This window comes from Mercenaria mercenaria, chromosome 9, assembly GCF_021730395.1.
Source record: "Mercenaria mercenaria strain notata chromosome 9, MADL_Memer_1, whole genome shotgun sequence".
NCBI classification, from domain to species: Eukaryota; Metazoa; Mollusca; class Bivalvia; order Venerida; family Veneridae; genus Mercenaria; species Mercenaria mercenaria.
Window position 1 is genome coordinate 49421843 of NC_069369.1, and position 24640 is coordinate 49446482.

The 24640-nt window shown below is 36.5% G+C and overlaps 1 protein-coding gene across 1 annotated transcript in view; it reads right to left on the reverse strand.

The window, feature by feature from the left end:
* Positions 1–2457: 2457 nt before the first annotated feature.
* LOC123547080 (Fanconi anemia group I protein-like) overlaps positions 2458–24640 on the reverse strand; it is a 78236-nt gene continuing 56053 nt past the window's right edge. Inside the window, exons 23-32 of the mRNA XM_053550551.1 lie at positions 22786–22847; positions 16651–16657; positions 14298–14446; positions 12760–12928; positions 12092–12276; positions 6747–6863; positions 5781–5876; positions 4734–4829; positions 3665–3829; positions 2458–3082 (exon numbers count right to left, since the gene is read on the reverse strand). Coding sequence (XP_053406526.1) covers positions 2939–3082; positions 3665–3829; positions 4734–4829; positions 5781–5876; positions 6747–6863; positions 12092–12276; positions 12760–12928; positions 14298–14446; positions 16651–16657; positions 22786–22847 — 1190 coding nt within the window. The 3' untranslated portion in view covers positions 2458–2938. The remainder of the gene's footprint in view (positions 3083–3664; positions 3830–4733; positions 4830–5780; positions 5877–6746; positions 6864–12091; positions 12277–12759; positions 12929–14297; positions 14447–16650; positions 16658–22785; positions 22848–24640) is intronic.

Here is a 24640-nt window from a genome sequence, read left to right on the forward strand (position 1 = left end):
AACCAGTCTGATTTTCAGGGGGACACAACTAGGGTACCAATACATCATTCTGACAAAGTTTGGTCAAAATCCCCCCAGTAGTTTCTGAGGAGATGCGATAACGAGAAATTGTTATCGGACGGACGGACGGACGGAATGACGGACGGACGGACCACGGACGCAGAGTGATTTTAATAGCCCACCATCTGATGATGGTGGGCTAAAAAGTGTCTTACCGACCCATGTTACCACAGAAAAATGTTTTTACTTTTTGCATAGGACTTATAATAAAAAAGTTAGAAAAATACCTAAAATATTGAAAATCTTAACATAGGATTTCTAAAAATAGACTAATTCCTGGAATTTAAGGGGAAGAAACTCAGTACAAAGGTTAAAAAAAGGTTACTTCCCTTTGGCTCTAAGCCAATCAGAATGAGATATAGTGAAAATACATCAAAATTAACCTTAAGTTCTAGGTAAAAGGGGACACAATTCAAGAACAAGAGCTGTCGGAGGACAGCAACGCTCAACTATTTAACAGCCTTGTCGCTTGAATGAATAAGAGTCGAAAAAGGGGCATAATTCAGTAAAAAAGTAAAATAGGGTTATGGAACCTGCATAGTGCTTATCAGCTCATGACAGTGGACTGTGAGTGTATGAAGTTTCAATCCATTCCCATTAGTGGGTACTGAGATACCAGCTTACATGTAAGAATTTAACCCAAAAACTCCTAAGTTGAAAAAGGGGCATAATTTTGTAAAATGCAAAGTTGAGTTATTGACCCTTTGCACTGCATGTCATATCATGACAGTGAACTAGTGTGTGAAGTTTCAATCCTTTCCCATTAGTGGATACTGAGATACCAGCTTACATACAAAAACTTAACCAAAAATTTCTATGTTGAAAAAGGGGCATAATTTTGTAAAAAAGCAAAATAAAGTTATGGGACCTGCTTTGTGCATGTCAGATCATGACAGTGAACAAGTGTGTGAAGTTTCAATCCATTCCCATTAGTGAGTACTGAGATACCAGCTTACATACAAAACCTTAACCAAAAAATTCTAAGTCGAAAAAGGGGCATGATTTTGTAAAAAAGCAAAATAGAGTTATGGAACCTGTGCAATGTAAGTCAGTTTATCACAGTAAATAAGTGTGTGAAGTTTCAATCCATTCCCACAAGTGGTTACTGAGATACCAGCTTACATACAAAACCTTAACCAAAAATTTCTAAGTCAAAAAAGGGGCATAATTTTGTAAAAAAGCAAAACAGAGTTATGGAACCTGTGCAATGTAAGTCAGTTTATCACAGTGAATAAGTGTGTGAAGTTTCAATCCATTCCCACAAGTGGTTGCTGAGATACCAGCTTACATACAAAAACTTAACCAAATCGGGACGCGGACGCGGACGCCGACGCATGGGCGAGTCCAATAGCTCTACTATTCTATGAATAGTCGAGCTAAAAATAGTGTCAGAGTTATGCACCTTGTGTCACATGATGTGAGTGATGAGGTGGAACATCTATTTTAAGTCTGAATCAAATCCATTCAGTAGTAATTGAGATATAGTGAAATACATCAAAATTGACCTTAAATTCTAAGTAAAAAGGGGCATAATTCATGAAAAATTGGTGTCAGAGTTATGCACCTTGTGTCACATGATGTGGGTGATGAGGTGGAACATCTATTTTAAGTTTGAATCAAATCCATTTTGTAATAATTGAGATATAGTGAAAATACATCAAAATCAACCTTAAATTTAAAGTAAAAGGGGACATAATTCATAAAAAATTTATGTCAGAGTTAAGCACCTTATGTCACATCATCTGGGTGATGAGGTGGAACAACTATTTTAAGTTTGAATCAAATCCATTTAGTAATAACTGAGATATAGTGAAAATACAACAAAATTAACCTTAAATTCTAAGTAAAAGGGGACATAATTCATGAAAACTTGGTGTCAGAGTTATGCACCTTGTGTCACATGATGTGGGCACATGATGTGGGTGATGAGGTGGAACATCTTTTTTAAGTTTGAATCAAATCCATTCAGTAGTAACTGAGATAAAGTGAAAATACATCAAAATCAACCTTAAATTCTAAGTAAAAAGGGGCATAATTCATAAAAAAAAATGGTGTCAGAGTTATGCACCTTATGTCACATGATGTAGGTGATGAGGTGGAACATCTATTTTAAGTTTGAATCAAATCCATTTAGTAATAACTGAGATAGAGTGAAAATACAACAAAATTAACCTTAAATTCTAAGTAAAAGGGGACATAATTCATGAAAACTTGGGTGTCAAGAGTTATGCACCTTGTGTCACATGATGTGGGTGATAAGGTGGAACATGTATTTTAAGTTTGAATCAAATCCATTTGGTAATAACTGAGATAATAGATTTCGGGACGCGACGGGACGGGACGCGACAAAACTGACTCCTATATACCCCCCTCAAACATGTTTGGTGGGGGTATAATTATCATCATGTAGTAAAATGCACATTCACAAACAGCCGTAGGGTATTATAATATTTATGTAATCTACGACATATAACAAATGAAACAAGGGAAATAACTGAGTACAGATTTTTCTGTTTAAATGATGTAGATTTAACACCATTTTTCCACAGTATTTAAGCCTGTGATCTTCACTTTTGTAGCAGATATAACAAAGAAGCCCACATGAATTACATCTGGAGGACAATTACTTTCTATCAAATTATGTAGAACATTCATCTTGCTCCAAGACAGCACTCACAACATCTGGAGAGGAACTCTTTGTTTGGAAAATGATTAGATAAATCTCAAGCTTATCTCCTTTAAACCAATTCTATTTTGTTTCTAAACTGTTTGGCACATCATTTCCTTTCTCAACTGTTTGGCACATCATCCTTTTTCATCTGGAATCAATGTTCAATTTGTGACAGCTCAATCCATATTAAAATCTTCCTATCACCAGTTAAGATTTAGATTTTTTCCCAACAGTTCTTTTTGCAGCAAGTTTTGTCTTCTTTTTCACTGGCTCATCCACTGGATCAGGAACGTTGGCCGCAGCTGGCTCGTTTTCCTGATCACTTTCCCCTGAATTCTCCTCTATAGTTTGCTGAAATAAGAAAAGTTCTTATATAGTAGTTTGACAAAGTTTTTCCTTGACTGTCACCTGACCTGACCTTGACTGTATGTATAAAATACTTAATCATGAATAGTAACATATGTGTTTAGTAAACCTAGTGGGCCCTAAAAGGGACAAAGTCCCATAATCTCTATAATTTTGGGAGATGATCTAACAATGATGCTACAGACCAAGTTTCATGAAGAAGTTTAAGAGAAGAAGTTGATTAAAAGTCTTTCTATTTTAAACCGACCTCAAAAGGAGCCAGGGGCCCCACTTGAACAATCTTGTGAAAGGACCTTATAAAGATGTTTACAGACCCTGTGAAGATATTGTTTTAAAGGTATTACTATTTTTAGCTCTAGTGACCCTTTAAATTGAACACATCTGGAAGAGGACCTTACACTGATGCTACAGACCAAGTCCGATGATGATCCATCCAGTGGGACATGAAATGGAGGTAAAGGTATTTCTACTTTAAGCTATAGCAGCCCCCAAAAAGGGCCCCCAAATGCCCCCATTTAATTAAACCATTAAATATCAGGCCCATTCAATTAAATGAGTGGACAGTACCTCATTTCTGACAGTCGTATTATCACCAACAGTGCTCTCATCGTTCTCTCCGTCACTGTCATCTACGTCAGAACTGCTCTGGTTGTCAAGACTCTCTGCCAGTACAGCGGTATTTATCCTGAAATCTCTAGATGTGCTGTGCTTCATGTGTTCCATTAGGTTTATCTGGAATATAAATGTGGAAAGTTTACAACTATATTTGTCCAATTTACTCGCAGTAGTTTAGCAATGTAACAATAGTGAGTGAACTGACTCAATGTTTCTGAAATCCATTTCATTACACACTTGTTTTCTACAAGCAACTTAAAATTTCCCTAACTGAAACTGCAGTACAGGATGAAGGTCTCCAAATTCACTGTCTTCTGTCAAATAAAATTCAATGATATCGCTTGTTCATCAAACTTATCTTTAAGACAGGGTTTAGCCTCTCCCTGTGACATCATAGGAAAACTTTTTTTCTGACTTCCAGCACTGGAGTGCACAAAACTAGCTCCGATCTCAGAAATGACAAAAGATCTGTAATAATTATCTGACTCAAACATGTCTACCTCTGATTTATGTGAGGAAGATGTCAGAGTGAAGAAGATGCTGGTACTGGTATGAACCTAAGGATCACTAACTTAACCCTTACCATGCTGGACATGATTGGTTCTGCCTTTGCGACCAGTGTAGATCATGATCAGCCTGCACATCCATGCAGTCTGATCATGATCTGCACTGTTCGCTATTCAGTTAATATCTTTTTGGTAAGTACTCCTTTTAACAGTGAATGGTACTGTCCAAATTGGAACATGGCCAAGTCCATTACAGAAATTTAGCAGGGTAAGGGTTAACCATTATATATAAACTTCCTTAAAATTCTCAAAGTTAGAAAGACATAATAAAAAGCTTAGAATTTTGTTTTCCAAATCCTTCGAATTACCGAGAAACATTTTTTTACAAACATAATAGCTGTTTATCATAAGAGTGAAGATCATTGGCATCCACATATTTTTATTCCTTAATTAGATATCATTATCTTTGTTTTGATATATTAATACACTTATATCCGTGATTAATGACAACATACCTTAGATTTCTTGGACAGCTGTATGAGGTAACGTTCATACTGTTCTATAGCAAATATCAAGTTTGGTATGGTTCTTGTTTGTTTCATTACATTTGCCTGTAAAAATATGAAAAACTCACTAAAACCTGTCCAACAATCTCCTTTGAGCTCTGTCTATGTGTAGGACTTTCAATCTGATTATATCTAACACTGACAGTTGCAAGGTTTATCTTAGTTCTCCAAAACTTACAATGATTATCTATCTGTCAATAAAACTGCAAATTATAATATCATTTCTCAAAGGATATATGGTTTTAGGAATCAGTTATACAAACATACAAATTAGGTCAAAATTATTTTGTAAGTTGTTTTTGTTGGATTTCAAGCCAAATAGCTACATTCCAAATTCAATGAAAGAAGGAAGAATCTAGATGCCCCTCCTGGTAGTATTAGGCATGGGTATTAACCTAGGTTGAACTGCTGCATGCATTTCTTTCTATAGCTCTGGTCTGGCTGAATGAATCCCTAACAAAACCTCTCGTGCAATAATTTTGATGCTGATAGCATATTCTGTATTTGATGAAGGTAGAACACTAAATGAGATAAATACGACTCAAATTTGGAGTTCCAGCCTGGTCCCTTTAAAACTGGAAAATGAGTTATCTGGACAAGCCTCATGTATTATGTAATTTGCTACAGTGTAAAATTTCAAAAAGCCGTAACTTGTAAACCGGGCAAGTTACATTCATGTCCTGATAATATGTGTATGTTCATAGTGATATACTAAGTAAGTTTGGGACAAATCCTGAGAAAGCTGTACAAGTTATCCAGTCAAGGCACAATATTCATCTTCCTGTAAAACTTAAAACAGCTTTAACTCCTAAACCGTGCATCGTACATTTATGTGCTGACAAATGTTCAAGTTTACTTCATAGTGATACATTTCTGTAACTTTGGGCCAAAGATTTTGGTAAGGACGGAGAGAAAGACAGACGGATGAATGGGCAAGGTGGCAATTATTACTTTTTTTTTGTTTTTTTTTTTAAAAACCTTTCTTCCTTGTCATACCTTTCCAGACTGAGCTGTATTTGTCTTCTTTTTATCATCTTTCTTCTTCTTGCCTTTATCTGGTGCTGCATGTGTTATATTCTCACTCTCTGACGTCTGTTATAAACATGTAACAAATAACTTTCTGTCATAATATCTGAAAGACTACATGGTTATAAAAGTAACCATCATTCCTTGAAACATTTCAATAATACAGGTTTCCATATGACTAAAGAGAAAGTGTACAGCTGCCTTTGGTTTTGGCCTAATCAATCAGTTGCAGACACCACAGACAAGTAGAACAACCCATTATCCAGTGTGTTCAAGGACAACAGGAGAGGCATCAATACATTTACTAATGACTGTTAAGTACAGTAAGTTCCATTACTATATTGTATTATTTCCCAACTACTGCCTGTTCAATTGTTAAACGTCACACTGACACAATTAAGGCCTTTTTGACTTTTGACGTAAAGGCAGGGAGGTGTTCCTCCTGACCTTGTTTCAGGTATAGACAAGCACCAGGTTTGAACCAATTACCTCCTACAAGCTAGCTGCATAATTTCCTCAACATTCTAAATTCATATGACAAAGGACTTTGAACCCACAATGAAGCTGGGCAAGAAAACTGAAGTCTGTGTCCTTAACCATTAAGCAACAGAGGTCTAATACTGCCATAGAAGACAATAAAGGCAAACTGATATAATGTACAAGTGATTATGTTAATATTTCTTACATCAATTCTTAACCAGTAACACTAGAAGCAGATGTTAATTTAATCATTATTTAAGGAAAGCTCTATAATTTTTGCTTACTAGAACTCTGTATTGTTATTCTAAACAACAGTTTAAAAGGCATGTTGTCTGTTGGATACAAGAAATTTGTTCTTCGCCAGTCAATCAACAGTATAACGATATACCTTTAAAGATTCGTAATTAGAACCAAGCAATAAAACATCAGCCTTCAACAACTTCATAGTATGCTTACCTGTATATAGGTGATCAATCCATAACAATAGTGTGTCAGGTGAGTTCCTGATAATTTCACAAGCTTCTCAAATCTGGCACTTAAGTGACCTGACCGACTTGCATACAAGGACAAATACTGAAATACCAAACAATCAATGACATATTTAATCTTCTATCTTATGATTTTACCTGCCTAGAATTCTGTGTTAATCAGAGCTCCAGATAAGCTGCGTATTTGCGTATTTACGCAATTAAAATTGCAGAAAACCCAATTGAATTCATACAGTGTGCGTACTGAAACGCAAGTAAAATTCCTAATACCCAATTCGTAAAAAATTGCTTGCGTATCCCATTTTCCTTATAACTAGAACGGGTACGAGACTTTAACACTAGATTTGACCTACTGGTTATACGTTACCGCAGAATAGGTTGCAATTTATCGGAAAAATTACAGGACCATTCAGTCGGCTGATCTGTGTTATTTGGACGCTTTGTTAACAATTTCTTTACGCCAATAAAATGTAAAAGAGGTTGCAGAACAAAACATTGTTGCAGCACAAACAAACGAATAAGTGGGATATTTTGCTGTTCAACAATGACAGTTATTTGTTTGTGACGATGTAGTGTCACCAATAGTGGATGACATCTTTTAGAAGAATGCATATTGCGGTAATCGTTCGGGATATTGTGGATGAACTGATCTCTGACTGCATTAAAAGTGAAAAAGAAAACAACAGTATGAAACATTCATTACAATTTTAAATATGTTTTTGTATTAAACATTGAAGAGCGCCATTAAAATACTTAGTCAGTCCTGTTTGATGATATATAACATGTATACTGTAAGCAAAAAATACTCATTGTTAGTGCGAGATTGGTAAAATACCCAATTGGTTTTAGAAAATACCCAATTACTTTTGAAAAGGCTGGGTAATGATATTATTTTTACCCATTTCAAATTTCCAATACCCAATTCAGCCAAAAAGTGATGGGTAAATACCCAATTGCACCAAAAGCTTATCTGGAGCTCTGGTGTTAATAATTTGATAGAATTATAATTATAAATACAATAGGAATCATGTTTGTTCATTGGTGCTTTTATAAATATCAAATTTAGACATCAACTGCAAAATTTTGATTTCACTGCATTTAATGAGCAAGACAGAACTGAACTTAGCTAATATTACACTGTACTGTAAAATTTACTTGCTGAAGCCATGCAAGTCTTTTAATTCATATTCGACATTTTTAAGATCTGAACTGTGACTCAGACTCAAAATAAATTAACTTCTACTTGCAAAAGTTTACAAGGGAAAAACATATTTTAAGTGAAATTTAGCATGCATAAATGTGGTCATACTACCACTAAAACTTCGCAAGTTGTAACAAATAATTGTCAAGCATATATACAAATGTCTTAATTCCTGACTAAAAATGTATGCAGAATCTGGGCCTTCAATTGATTAAATAAAGACTTAATAAAACATTCAAGAATAAAACTGCTATTCTTGTCAGGGGTGTTCTAACAGGACAGTAAATGTGTGTTAACAGAGAGATTCTCACACTCTATTGCTGTTTAAACACCTTTACATATATGCGCGTTGAATGGCAAAGCATGAATGTCTTACGGCTCAAAAACGGATAATTTAAAAGACAAGAGCTGTCCATAAGACAGCCAAGCTCGACTATTCGAAATATTGTCACAGAAGCTGGAAATTATTACCCAAAATGTTAAATATCAAAAGAGTTTTAAGTTCAAAAGGGGACATATCAGAGTTATGGGACTTGATGCTATCAACTAGTTTTATAACCCCGAAGAAACATGTTAAGTTTCAATTCAATATCTGCATTAGTTTTGGGGATAGTAACTTGCATGTAAAACTTTAACCAGAATTTTCTAAGTCCAAAAGGGGGCATAATTTGCTCAAAATACATGTTAAGAGTTATGGAACTTGACCCAGTGAGGTAGGTAATTGATCTAGAAAAAGAATAAATAAGTTCCAAATCTATATGCCTTTTAGTAATAGCTGTATGTACTTGCACGCAAAACTAACCAGAATTTTCTAAGTCCAAAAGGGGGCATAATTTGGCCAAAATACATGCCAGAGTTATGGGACTTGACCCAGTGAGGTAGGTAATTGATCTAGAAAAAGAAAAAATAAGTTTCAAATCTATATGCCTTTTAGTAATAGCTGTATGTACTTGCACGCAAAACTTGAACCAGAATTTTCTAAGTCCAAAAGGGGGCATAATTTGGCCAAAATACATGCCAGAGTTATGGGACTTGACCCAGTGAGGTAGGTAATTGATCTAGAAAAAGAAAAAATAAGTTTCAAATCTATATGCCTTTTAGTAATAGCTGTATGTACTTGCACGCAAAACTTTAACCAGAATTTTCTAAGTCCAAAAGGGGGCATAATTTGGCCAAAATGAAGGTCAGAGTTATGGGACTTGGTGCTATCAACTAGTTTTTATAACCCCGAAGACACATGTGAAGTTTCAATTCAATATCTGCATTAGTTTTGGAGATAGTAACTTGCATGTAAAACTTTAACCAGAATTTTCTAAGTCCAAAAGGGGGCATAATTTGCTCAAAATACATGTTAGAGTTATGGAACTTGACCCAGTGAGGTTGGTAATTGACCTAGAAAAAGAATAAATAAGTTTCAAAGCTATATGCCTTTAAATGATAGCTGTATGTACTTGCATGCAAAAACTTAACCAAGGTGTGACGCCGACGCCGACGCCGACGCCAGGGTGAGTAGAATAGCTAGACTATTCTTCGAATAGTCGAGCTAAAAATGACGTCAATGTGATAACAGTAACACCAACATTCCCACGTATTTTATGGAAATTTAATGATGTTGAGGGACAATATATTCATTTATTAGTTTCTATACCTTTTATGCTAGAATAGCGCTCGCACATGTTCATTTCCTGTTATAACATCTTCAGAATCCCCCTGGATACGTTAGTGCCCTCGCCCTACCGGGCTCGGTCACTAACCAATCCCATGGGTTTCTGCATACGTTATACCACAAATAAACATTCATTATCCCTACAGGATCAACCAGGATAATATAGACATACAACAAGCAAATTCGATGAATTGGTATCCCCCGCCGAAAGGGTTTGTGGTGAGGAATGGCAAAAAGATATATCCGGCAAAATGTTAAGGATGTTAATAAGAAGCAAATAATTTCATTAGTCAAAATCAATTTAACAGAAAACAAATGTTTAATTAAAGAGTACATAATAAATGTATGATACTTTGATCCTGACAAAAGAATTTATTTTGAATGGGATATGCTTACTGTAATAAGCTTAGCTTTTAAAATTAAATGCAGTTAATTGAAATGTGAGCTTGAAGTTTAACTGGAATGAAATATTGTCTTTGAGTGGTTTGGCACCTGGTGTTGCTGTTTTACATGTACATTTGAACTTAAAAGATCAATGTCCTTAAGAAACACAGGTAAGATATCTTGAACATGGCTGAGGGCAAGGTTTGTGCAGTCACAACTTAACATGTTGAAGGTTTGAACATTTAAAAAAAAAAAAAAAAAAAGGGAATGGAAATATATAATCTATATATAGATATATGTAATATTTATTTTTTTAGGGGTGGGTGCAAGGAACGGAGAGGAAACAAAATTTCACATGTTGATTACAAATATTGATTAAAAATTAAAAATGAAAAAAAAAAAAAAAAAAGAAAAAAAAAGGTAAAAGGGTGGAGGGGGGCAGAGGATGCATGATCAGTGGTGGGCTAACTGGGTGGAGAATGAGTGGGGGAATGGTACAACTTGGAAGGTTTGAAAAAAATCTAAAATAAGAAATGAAAAAAAAAAATTGGGGGAGTGGGGTTGGGAGGGGGAGGGGTGTGACCAAGGCAAGAGGGTGACCAGGTGTGGGTGCGCAACTTCACATGTTTATAATAAATGTTCACAGAAAAGAATGAAAGAAATTTAATGAAATTCTGCCAAATGGTAAGTTTGTTATGTACAAATGTGGATTTTTAGACAATTAAAGGGCAATAACTCCTGAAGTTACAAGAAAAAATCCGTACAAAATTGTCTGTGCCAAAAACCAAAATTATAGGGCCCAATTCTGTTAAAGTTTCATATTCAGAAAAACAAAATTTTGATGCAAAATTGGCATACATATACCCCAATAAGTTAACACAAAAAATTCTAAGGGCCATAACTCGGTTTATTGGGAATCTGTCGAAAATTTATGGGGCCCCCTAACCTCAGTGGGAACATTATATAAGTTTTTTTTAAAAAAAAAAAAAATTTTTTTTTTTTTTTTTGGGGGGGGGGGGGGGGGGGGGGGGGGGGGGGGGGGGGGGGGGGGGGGGGGGGGGGGGGGGGGGGGGGGGGGGGGGGGGGGGGGGGGGGGGGGGGGGGGGGGGGGGGGGGGGGGGGGGGGGGGGGGGGGGGGGGGGGGGGGGGGGGGGGGGGGGGGGGGGGGGGGGGGGGGGGGGGGGGGGGGGGGGGGGGGGGGGGGGGGGGGGGGGGGGGGGGGGGGGGGGGGGGGGGGGGGGGGGGGGGGGGGGGGGGGGGGGGGGGGGGGGGGGGGGGGGGGGGGGGGGGGGGGGGGGGGGGGGGGGGGGGGGGGGGGGGGGGGGGGGGGGGGGGGGGGGGGGGGGGGGGGGGGGGGGGGGGTGGGTGTGGGGGGAGGATGGGGGGGGGGGGGGGGGGGATGGGGGGGTGAAATGGGTTGGGGGGGGGGAAGGGGGGGGGGGGGGGGGGGGGGAGTGCGGGGATAGGTGGGGAGGTGTGTGATCAAGGTAGGGGTGACCAGGTGTGGGTACACAACTTCACATGTTTACAATAAATGTTCATGGAAAAAAACGAAAGAAATTTAATGAAATTCTACCAAATGGTAAGTTTGTTATGTACAAATATGTGGATTTTTATACAATTAAAGGGCAATAAATCTTAATTTACAAATAAATCCAAATGAAATTGTGTGTACACAACCACATTATGGTGATCTAAATTCTGTTTAAATTTCATAGTTCTAGGTCAAATATATCAAAAGTTATGATGCAGAAATTGCCATATTTATAGTACCCTATATACTTAACACTAGAAACTTCTAAGGGCCATAACACTGGTGTTACTTGGGCAATCTGACTGAAACTTGACGGGCCGCAAGAACTCATTGTGGTGAACATGTATATGAAGCTTTAAATAAATATTCCCAACCATTTCCTAGATATGGCTCCGGACGGACGGACCGAAAGACGGAAGGACGGACGGACGGAAAGACGGACGGACGGACAGACAACGCCAAAACTATATCCCTCCGACTTTTGTCGGGGGATAACAACTCAAACAGGATAGTCCTTATGCTACTTACATATTTGACTAACATGGTCAATGTTCCATATATTCTTGTAAGAACCTTCAACAACTGTTCAGTACAAGGCCCTATAGGTAATGCTGATTGCACAAGCTCGTGAAAGGCAGTGACTATGACACCAAGTCTTGTGCAGATAGACTTCTCATGTCCTTCACGCTGTGTTAACTGTGGTGATTCCCCTCCTGTAACACAGTAACATAAACATTTGTTATACTTTATTCTTATAGAATCGTGGTGAGAAAACACTACTATTCTAAATGTTTCATCAAATCTTCCCCCCCTTCTGCATAATGTTAAATCATTTTCAAAGATACTAATCACATAAAATCAGATACAATGAACGTAGAGTACTAGTGACATATTAAAGAGTAAGATTTCTTCAGTCAGCCCTATGGCCTGTTACATAAAACAATCCAAAAAAGCTGTTATTTAACATACTAAAACAGTGAGTGGGTGAGGGGGTTAAGTGGGGATGATATCTCCCCCACATATGAGGAAACACAATATTGCAGGGCAGCGCAAATATTATAAAACTGAGAACCAGTCAGACAATCTTTTACATCCGATTGGTTGATTCTGAGCTCGGCCTTCAAATCACCAATGGCAATGCTGCTTTTTGAGACTGGTTCCCAAACATAAATTCAATAACCTATAGTGATACATACCTGTACTGGAGGCGAGCTCAGCTGTAGCATCAGCCCTCACACGTGTGACTACCCAGTCTGTATTGTCTAACTCGCGTTCTCCTTGATTTACCACAATCTGTAGTACAGTCGGTGCTGCAGCACGCTGTGTAACAACCGCAAAGTTTGTCCTTCCATCAAGCTCTATCTCCTTCACAATATACATTAAACTATATTGAATTTCATTATTACATTGCTCATTATTGTCAATCTTTGTTATTCTATTTTGTTATGCTGAAACTCAAGTACGAAACAAGAGCACCACCGTGCATTAAAATTAACCTGAAATTCTATGTAAAAAGGGGGCACAATTCATGAAATATTGGTGTGGGAGTCATGGCCCTTAGATCATATGATGTGAGTGATGATGTGGAATAACTATTTGAAGTTTAAATCCAATCCATTCAGTAATAACAGGGACTGTGAAAGTGCATCAAAACATGAAATTCTAAATAAAGAGTGGACATAATGCATGAAATATTGCTGCCAGAGTTATGGACCTTGTGTCATATGATGTGGAACAAATTAGAAATATCATAAGTCTGAATCAAATCCATTCTGAAATAACAAAAATATAGTGAAAGCCATCAAACTTAACCAAAATTCCAAGAGGGCCCTAAAGGTTCTAAAACTGCTCACCTCCCCTTGTTCTTACCCCAGATAACCTAGTATCTAAATATTTGGCTACGTTTCAAAGAGACAAACATTTTGACCATGTTTTACGTAAATCAGGTAGATCATTAGCTACATTTTTAATTGATTTAACGTAGTGATATAGTTTTTGACCACCACCACCCCATTTTCCAACTTGACTTCATAGAGAAAAACAGTCCCACAAAGATTTATGATGTTCAAGTAGAAAATGTGGCCTCTAGTGTGTAAACAAGGGTCTTTCTATGATTTGACCTAGTGACCTTGTTGAAGACATCAAGTATCCCACTTTTGAACTTGACCTAGATTTCATACAGACAAACATTCTAAGACTTATGATGATCGATTTTAAAAAGTGGCCTCTAAAGTAATAAAGTTTTTCTATAACTTGACCTAATGACCTAGTTTTCCCCCCAAGTGACCCAGTTACAAATTCTTCTTAAATTTTAAAGTGTAACCCACTTTAAAGTTGGACTGCAATTCATAGAGACATTCTAACAGTTTTTAAAAGATCAAACAAAAAAATGTGGTCTCTAGAGAGTTAACAAGGTTCTATGATCTGATCTAGTGACCTAGTTTTGACCATCAATCATGTAACCCAATTTAAATTTTTTCCTAGAATTTCATAGAGACAATTCTGGTAGCTTCATTAAGATGAGGTAGAAAATGTGGCCTCAAGAGTGTTAACAAGGTTTTCCCATTACTTGAGCTAGTGACATACTTTTTGAACTCTGAAAACCCGTACATGAACTAGTCAGAGCCCTGTAGAGAGTCAATAGTCAAATTGTTGAAGACGTACAACAATCTGAAAGTAATGTTCAGACAATTTCAATTCGGACACCAATCTTAAGAGTTGTATTTAATCTTACCTGATCAATGTCCCCTATTTGTGTATGTATGTCTTGAGAGAGCTCCCGCAGTAATATTGGCGATGTTTTCCATTTCTGTCCCATGGTGAGAAGGTATGTCAGCATAGATTTACACAATGACAGATCATCTGAAGATAACACAATCAAAACTTTTTATTTATATTCAGAGATTATCCATTTTCATTATCAGGAAGCAAATTCAGTGAATTTATATCCCCTGCCAAATAGGTTGTTTTGTGAATGAGGGGACTTTATTTTGAAAGATATTTAATTTCCAGATATACACAAGTTATGTACAACAGGACTGGGCCATTTTTTTGTTGGTTCCTCCCATTTTAACCGAAAAGGGGAAAAAACTCTGCCAAAAATGTACATTTTGTATTAAGTTTCATGAAGATCCTCAATGGGTTTTTTTTTTTGTGAAATTTTATGATTTTAAAAAAACAATTTTAAGACATTTTTTGCAGAACTACAACCCTAAATAAAAGATGGCATCCACCCCCCACCTCAATGATCATTTTAAGGAAACGCCACAGTCACAACTCAGCATTCATTTTTTCAGACAATTTTTTTCTCTTGAAAATTCACAAAAGCCTTAACACTGTCAAATTATCATAAACTAAGAGCATAGTTTTTTATAGTACAATGCCGCTTGTAAAATTTGAGTTCTTTGCAGAAAATTTCCCCCCAAAATTTGAAATTTTATGTGCAGTAAACCCCAAATAAAAAAATTTTACAAAAAAAAATTTTTAATTTCTAGTACAATATGTATACTGCAAACTCCTAGGGATTTTTGTCGAAATTGTTCCTGGTTATTGCATTAACAAAAAAAGACAACCCCTTTAAAATTTAATTAAAATGTTTTTGTACTGCATTACGACCACGGGGTACCCGTAAACCTATACATAATCCTATATAACACCTGTTTATTACATGTAAATTATGTGTAACAATGAAAAAAATTTGGGAAAAATTTAAATGGTGTTGGATTTTTGTTATAATTCAGTAATCAGAAAAATTTCAAAAAATAATTTCTAAACTTTTCTTCACGTCTGTTTACAATTGCTTAATTATTTTTGAAATGTTTTGAATAATTCGAGTTTGACTGCAAAAAAATTGCAAAATTTTTCATAAAAAATATCGAAAAAAGGGCTATACGGGTATGAAATGCACACCTTCACTTGCTATTTCACATAGATTTTAAAACAAAATTATGACAAATTTATTGCTTTATAGTTTACCACTTAGTCTCTTTTTTTTTTTATGAAAATTTGCAGAAAATTTTAGTAAAAATGGCTCCACTGTAGGCGATGCCTTTTTGTGTTAAAATTTCATGAATTACTTTGTTAGTGGGTTTTCATAGATTGTTAAAAATTTAAAAGGGGCAATAACGAAGGACAAGTTTCATGCACCCCCGCTCACAAATCTACATTTTGTATTTTCATGAAGACCCGCAATGGTTTACTTACAAAAAATCCCACTTCACCAAATCAAAGGTAAACCCCCTTTTTACTTTCTTCGTAATACAAAGTAGTCAAATAAAAATTTTATTTTACCATCTTTTGTTTTCAATTTTTCCCAAACATTTTTTCTCAAACACTTTTGTCCACCGGGCCATGTTTTTTTGGGGCCCGGAAAACCTGGAGCATGACTGACTCGGGTGAATATAATTCAACAACAACCCAATATCCTTCATATTCTAGGGTCCTCCCGCCAGAATATTCACACAAACCTTGCAACATATTCCATTTTTAAGTATATACCTTAACCAATGTATTTCATGCTAAAAAAAACATTATCATATATTAATTTAATTTCACAGTTTTCAGTTTTCAGGCTGTCCAGCACCTTCTGACAAAAATTTAGGGCAAATTTTAAACAAAAATTAGGGCTAAAATTAGGAATTTGTTACAATTTTCTTAGATATTTTTGGGCTAAACTTAAGAATTTTTAATAAAACTAGAGGTTTTTTGAAAAAGCGCATGTCACCACAATGCCCTAGAACAAGCTGTCGATGCCGCGCGCTCGACTATTCGAAAATTGATTGAAGAGGGGTAAAATATTAACATAGATTTTCAAACAAAAAAAAAAATAGTTAGAAAACAATGTTCCATATTTGTGGATTTCAAAAATCTTCACTAATGAACTTGAACCAATTAAAAAGTCCAAAAGGCCATAATTCAGCCAAAAATTTTGTCAGAGTTAGACTCTTGCCTACAAGGAAATCTAAATAAACAAGTGTTCAAATTTTAAAACTATTTTTCAAATTTTTGAAAAAACATGACTTGTACAAAACAAACAGTTTTCCCCAAAAAGGGGCCTTTTCCCAAAAATAGATATAGATTTTATGTACTTTTTCCCTACAAAAAAGACATTAAAATAAAAAAAGTGAAAAAATTTTTCAAAGCCTATGTCAAACCTTTACACAAATAGAAGGTACAAAAATTTAACCCAAAGATTTCTAAGTAAAAAAGGGCCCCATAATTCAGCCAAAACCTTGAGGATTATGTACTTTTTGCCTATAACTGTCATGTGATGGTAAACAAGTGTTAAAGTTTCAAAGCTTTACTCAAAGACTTTCCCAAAATCTGAACGGGTACAAAAACTTAACCAAGATTTCTGAGTAAAAAAGGCCATTTTTCACCAAAATTTTTGACAGAGTTATGTGCTTTTCCCTATAACGGGACAGGGGTATGGTAAAAAAGTTTTTGAAAGTTTCAACGCTTTATCCAAAAGACTTTGTCAAAATTGAACGGGTACGAAAAATTTAACAAGATTAAAAGTCAAAAGGGCCATATTTAACCAAAACCCTGAGGAGTTATGTACTCTTCCTAAATAGACACAGTATGATAAAAAATTGTTAAATTTTCAAAAACTTTTCAAAAAACCTCCCCAAAATATGAACGGGTAGGAACTTAACCATGTTTTCTAAGTCAAAAGGGGCCAAAATTTCAGCCCAAAATCCTTGAAAGTTAGTTCTCTTGCCAAAAACCGGCCAAGGTGATGGAAAAAGTTTAAAAGTTTCGAACTTTACTAAAAAGTTTTTGTCAAAATGGACTGGTAAAAAAACAAACCAAAGGTGTAGCCCACCCGTGGGGATAGGGTAGCTCACTTTTTTTCGAAAGTGAGCTAAAAAAGTTATTTCCCTAGATGTTTTAGACGATGGGTCCCCAATTAGAGGGCGGGGTGAGTGGATCCAATTAGTAATTCAATGGCCCAAAAACAAAAGTGCCTGGCGGGTTTGCTAGTAAACGAAAATTGGGTAAGGGGTACAGCCAAACAATTTTTGTTCAAGTTTGGTGAAAATCGGATGAGAAATGTTCGACTTAAAGCGGACAAAAGTAAACAGACGGATTTTTTCGTAATTTAAGGGCGTAAAAATTTAAAAAGCCCGGACCGATTTTGGGAGTTATCGAACTTTTCTAGGCTCATGGTCAAACACATTTTTTTTTCCAGTTTGGTGAAGATCGGATGAAAAAATTTTTTACTTAAGTGCGGACAAAGAAAAACCCATTTTCAATAATTCAAAAACCGTAACTCCAAATGCCCGGAACCCATTTTTGGGTTTTTCCCCAACTGGCCCCAGGGCTCATGGGCAAAAACATTTTGTTCAAGTTTGGGGAAGACGTGGGAAAAGTTTATTAAGAGTGCACGAGTAAAAAAGGGCCCAAATTTTTCGATAATTCAAGGCCAAACTCCAAGACCGATTTGGTTTGTTATCGAACTTGGCCCCGGCTTATGGGCAAAAACATTTTTTTCAGTTTGGTGAAAATTTGGGTAGAATGTTTTTTCTTAGAGTGCGGACAACTTTTTTGACAGACACCACACACCAACTGGAGAAATCAAAATTTTCCCCCCACCACTGGGGTGGAGACAAATAAAAACCATCAAAATTTAAACCCTGTCATCCAGCAAGACAAAACCACGAAAAACCTGGGAAACCCCAGTCAGTTGTCTAAGCGGATAAAACTGCTTTCACGAATAAGAAGACCCGAAAAAAACCTTAAAAATACTTAGCATGAATACAAACTCCCAAATTTTTTATTTAAAAACCCAAATTTAAAAGGGAAAAAAATAAAGGGATTTTTAGGAATTCCCTTAGATTTTTTTTCGGGAATTTTTTGCCAAACGAAAACAAGAGGTCATTGGGGAAACCCTTGGGTCGCTCACCCCGAGTAAAAAGAGCTACAGTTTCAAAGTCAAACTGATGATTTTAGAAATTTTTTTAAAATTTTCGATGACAAACAAGAACCCCTGGGTGGGGCCAAATTTTTCCCCGGGGGGCTGATTTGAAAAAATTTTTAGAAGTCTACTAGCAATGTCACATACAAATACTAAGATCTAGGGGCCCTTTTGGTTTATTTTTACAAATTTATAAGATTTCCCTATGTACAATCAAGCAAAACCCCCGGGGGCCCGGGCAAATTTACCCTGGAGGTCAAAATTTTAACAAATTTTTTAGAGGTCCACTGGGCAATCTACATGTCAAATATTAAACTCTAGGGGCCTTTTTTTTATTTTTAGAAAATTTTAAAGATTTTTCTACTCAATCAATAACCCCATGGGTGGTGTCAAATTTTACCTCAGGGGCATGATTTGAACAAAATTTTTTAGAAGTCTACTAGGGGAATACTACAAGCAAATATCAAGTCTAGCTTCTGGGTTTTTTTTTTAAAAAAATTTTTAAATTTTTTTTGTAAAATGAAGTGACCCCGGGGCGGGGTCAATTTTTTGGGTCCCCGGGGGTCAATTTAACAAATTTTTTTTTAGAGGCCACTAGGGGATTGCTACATGGAAATATTAAGCTCTAGGGGCCCTTTTGGTTTATTTTTAGAAAAAATTTTTAATTTTCCTTGTAAAATCAAGTACCCTGGGGGGGGTCTTTTTGACCCGGGGGTCAAAAATTTTTAACAAATTTTGTGAGATCCACTAGGCAATACTACTTTCAAATACTAAGCCTGGCCTTTTTGGTTATTTTAAAAAAAAATTTTAAAATTTTCCTAAAAATGTATGTAAAATCAAATGACTCCCGGGTGGGGGCAATTTTGACCCCGGGGCAGATTTGAACAACTTTGTTAGGGCCACTAGGCAAGCTACATTCAAATATTAAGCTCTACATTCTGGGTTTTTTGAAAAATTTTGGGGGTGGGGCAATTTTTTCCTGGGGGCATGTTTGAAAAATTTGGAAAAGGCCCTAGGCTATGCTTTACACCAAATTCTAAACTCAGGGTTCTGGTTTTTGAGAAAAAATTTTTAAAGTTTTTTTTTTTTTGGTTTCCATGGAACCAAGATCTGCTGGAATTTTTCTTTGAACAACTTTTTAGAATTCACCAAAGGAAAATTCCTGTGAAGTTTGGATAAATTGGCCACGTTTTTGAGGGGAAAGATTTTAAAATAAAAGTTTACGAGGGGCGGACGACTATGCCGGGCGGGGAATGACCAAAAAGCTCACCCTGAGCTTTTGGTCTGGGAGCTAAAAAAAAAAAAAGGGCCATGAGGCCAACCTCACCTCTTCCCCTGATCAGTTTTGAGATGCCTTTTTTTTCTATTATTTTCATATGACCTATTTTTGACCATGTACCCATTTTTTAACTTACCAGATATTTTCAGATAAAAATTTTTTTACCAATTTTCATGAAGACCTTGAAAATATGGTCCAAAAAGGTCACAAGGTTTTTCAATTATTTGACCATTGACCCAGTTTTTTTTAAAGGGCCCTACCCAGTTTAAAAAAATTACCTAGAACATCAAGGTGAACATTTTGACCATTTTCTGAAACCTTTAAAAGGGGAGGCCCTAAAGGTCACAAGGTTTTTTCTATTTTAAGACCTACTACCTAGTTTTTTATCGCATTGACCCGTTTCAAACTGACCTGTATCATCAAAAAAACATTCGACCAAATTTCAACAGACCCATGAAAAATATCCTCTAAGAGGGCAAAACGTTTTTCTTATTTTGACCACTGACCTTCTTTTGGGGCATGTGACCCACTTTCGAACTTGACCTAGAATCTCAAGAGAACATTCTGACCAAATTTTTTTGAAAACCTTCACAAATATGGCCTCTAAGAGGTCCAAGGTTTTTTTATTTTAGACCTACTGACCTAGTTTTTGACCGCCAGCCCTTTTTTAACCTGACCTAGATATCATCAAGATAACATTCAACCAACTTTCATGAAGACCATTGAAAAAATTGGCCTTTGAGAGGCAAAGGTTTTTTTTATTATTTGACCTACTGACCTAGTTTTTGATGGCACGTGACCCACTTTCAAGCTTGACCTAGATATCATCAAGATGAACATTCAGACCAACTTTCATACAGATCCCATGGAAAATGTGGCCTCTACAGAGGTCACAAGGTTTTTCTATTATTTGCCCTACTGACCTAGTTTTTGACGGCACGTGACCCACTTTCAAACTTGATTTAGATATCATCAAGGTGAACATTCTGACCAATTTTCATGAAGATTTCATGAAATATATGGCCTCTAGATTGGTCACAAGGTTTTTCTATTTTTAGACCTACTGACCTAGTTTTTGACCGCACATGACTCAGTTTTGAACATGACCGAGATATCATCAAGATGAACATTCAGACCAACTTTCATACAGATCCAATGAAAAATATGGCCTTTAGAGAGGTCACAAGGTTTTTCTATTATTTGACCTACTGACCTAGTTTTTAAACACACGGGACCCACTTTCAAACTTGAACTAGATATTATCAAGATGAACATTCTGACCAATTTTCATGAAGATCTTGTGAAATATATGGCCTCTAGAAAGGTCACAAGGTTTTTCTATTTTTAGACCTACTGACCTAGTTTTTGACCGCACGTGACCCAGTTTCGAACTTGACCGAGATATCATCAAGATGAACATTCAGACCAACTTTCATACAGATCCCATGAAAAATATGGCCTTTAGAGAGGTCACAAGGTTTTTCTATTATTTGACCTAATGACCTAGTTTTTGACCGCACGTGACCCAGTTTCGAACCTGACCGAGATATCATCAAGGTGAACGTTCTGACCAACTTTCATGCAGATCTTGTGAAATATATGGCCTCTAGAGAGGTCACAAGGTTTTTCTATTTTTAGACCTACTGACCTAGTTTTTGAAGGCACGTGACCCAGTTTCGAACTTGACCTAGATATCATCCAGGTGAACATTCTGACCAACTTTCATGAAGATCCATTGAAAAATATGGCCTCTAGAGAGGTCACAAGGTTTTTCTATTTTTAGACCTACTGACCTAGTTTTTGACGGCACGTGACCCAGTTTCGAACTTGACCTAGAATTTACCAAGATGAACATTCTGACCAACTTTCATAAAGATCCCATGAAAAATGTGACCTCTAGAGTGGTCACAAGCAAAAGTTTACGCACGCACGCACGCAGGACGGACGCTGCGCGATCACAAAAGCTCACCTTGTCACTATGTGACAGGTGAACTAAAAAAAAAAAGAGTAGGAAAAAGTAGGAATTTCAGGGACACTGGTCTGCCTTCAGTTTTCTATAAATGATTTTATTTTGTCTTCTACTCGATCATATTATTTATCCAGTGTTGTGTAGTTATCAATTTCTTAAACCCCAAAATGTAATGTGGTGTGGACTTGTCAGCAGCCTTTCCTACTTGACCATGGAGGCCCCTAGATTTATAGAAGAAAACATAGTTTGTTGTAAAATCATATTTTCTATTGCCAAACATTATCCATCAGATAAGATGTTTAACAGTGAAAATCAAATGCAATTCTGCATTTCTCCATTTAACTCACTGTAAGGTAGTGGACCTATAAATGACTATAGGCAATTTCCTTTTGATCATGTCTTCTCTGTATGAGATTTCAACATTTCTCAGCTGGTAAAGGAAAACCGTGTGTTTGTTTGAGCTATATTAACCACCCAAGAATGTCAGAGTATTTCTCAGCTGGTAAGGAAAACCGTGTGTTTGTTTGAGCTACATTAACCACCCAAAAATGTCAGAGTATTTCTCAGCTGGTAAGGAAAACCGTGTGTTTGTTTGAGCTATATTAACCACCCAAGAATGCCAGAGTATTTCTCAGCTGGTAAGGAAAATCGTGTGTTTGTTTGAGCCACATTAACCACCCAAGAATGCCAGTATTTCTCTGCTGGTAAGGAAAACCGTGTGTTTGTTTGAGCCATATTAACCACCTAAGAATGCCAGTATTTCTTGGCTGGTAAGGAAAAACGTGTGTTTGTTTGAGCCATATTAACCACCCAAGAATGCCAGAGTATTTCTCGGCTGGTAAGGAGAACCGTGTGTTTGTTTGAGCCATATTAACCACCCATGAATGCCAGTATTTCTCGGCTGGTAAGGAAAACCGTGTGTTTGTTTGAGCCATATTAACCAACCAAAAATGCCCGAGTATTTCTCAGCTGGTAAGGAAACTGCCAAGCATCATTACAGGTCCAATACCTTAAGACTTTAATTTTGTCTTCCAGCAATGTAAGACATTTGAACATACCTGTAATTTCTTTATATCTTGATAAATTTGTTCATCTATGTTCTCATTATCTTTTGTCTCTGCTGAAATATAATAGTAATACATGCACTGATGTCATATGAACAAGAGCACCACCTGCTGGTGCCATTGCTTGTCTGCAAGTGTTGGATTGTGTTAAATTCAGGTTTGAGTTATGGTTCTTGGCCTACATAGTCATCTAATGATGATAAACAAGTGTGCAAAGTTTCAAAGCTGTAGTTCTAAATTACAGTTTTTGAGAAAAGGTGGACCTAAACAAAAATTTTAACGAAGAAACTAAAATTTTCTATTAAAGAACAAAAAGGGCCATTATTCTGACAAAATGCATATCAGAGTTATGGTTGTTTCCTTACAAAAGATGAATAAGTTTGCAAAGTTTCAAAGCTGTAGCTGTTATAGTTTTTGAGAAGAGGCGGACCTAAACAAATATTTTAACAAACACCGATGCAGACGACAACACCTCGTAGATTTTTTTCAAAATGTTCTTTATATCAAACATATACATGTACATCCAAATATTTGAAGGGCAGCTGGTCTAACATACTGCAGAAACATTAATATTCATGGGGTACAAATGCACATGGTAAAATCAATCAATGAAATTAAATCCAAACAAATAAATTACATTCTCCACTTTGTCAAGAACATATCAAACATAAAATAGCCATTTTTGACAGAATGTGAAATTAAATTATTTCCCAGCACAAAACTGCCTAAAGAATGCTATCACTGAGACTAATATTTATTCCTGAACCCTTTTATTTTTTACAGAAATCACTGTTTCAGGGAAAGAAGCATGTAAGGAAACAAGAGGACCATGATGGTCCTGAATCGCTCACCTCTTCCCACATGACCCAGTTTTGAGTATGACGTCGTTTTTTCTATTATTTGACATAGTGACCTAGTTTTTGAGCTCATGTGACCCAGTTTTGAACTTGACCTAGATATTATCAAGATAAAGATTCTGACCAATTTTCATGAAGATCCATTGAAAAATATGGTCTCTAGAGAGGTCACAAGGTTTTTCTATTATTTGACCTATTGACCTAGTTTTCGAAGGTACGTGACCCTGTTTTGAACTTTACCTGGATATCATCAAGGTGAACATTCTCACTAATTTTCATGAAGATCTCATGAAAAATATGGCCTCTATAGAGGTCAAAAGATTTTTCTAATTTTAGATCTACTGACCTAGTTTTTGACCGCAGTTGACCCAGTTTCAAATCTGACCTAGATATCATCAAGATGAACATTCAAATCAAATTTCATACAGATCCCATGAAAAGTATGGCCTCTAGAGAGATCACAAGGTTTTTTTTATTATTTGACCTACTGACCTAGTTTTTTAAGGCTCTTGACCCAGTTTCAAACTTGACCTAGATATCATCAAGGTGAACATTCTGACCAATTTTCATGAAGATCTATTCAAGGGTATGGCCTTTAGAGAGGTCACAAGTTTTTTCTATTTCAAGACCTACTGACCTAGTTTCTGATCGCAGTTGACCCAGTTTCAAACTTGACCTATATATCATCAAGATAAACATTCAAACCAACTTTCATACAGATCCCATGAAAAATATGGCCTCTAGAGAGGTCACGTTTTTTCATTATTTGACCTACTGACGTACTTTTTGAAGGCACGTGACCCACTTTTGAACTTGACCTAGATATCATCAAGATGAACATTCTGACCAATTTTTATGGAGATATATTCACAAGTATGACCTCTAGAGAGGTCACAAGGTTTTTCTATTTTTAGACCTACTGACCTAGTTTTTGACCGCACATGACCCTGTTTCGAACTTGACCTAGATATCATCAAGATGAACATTCAGAC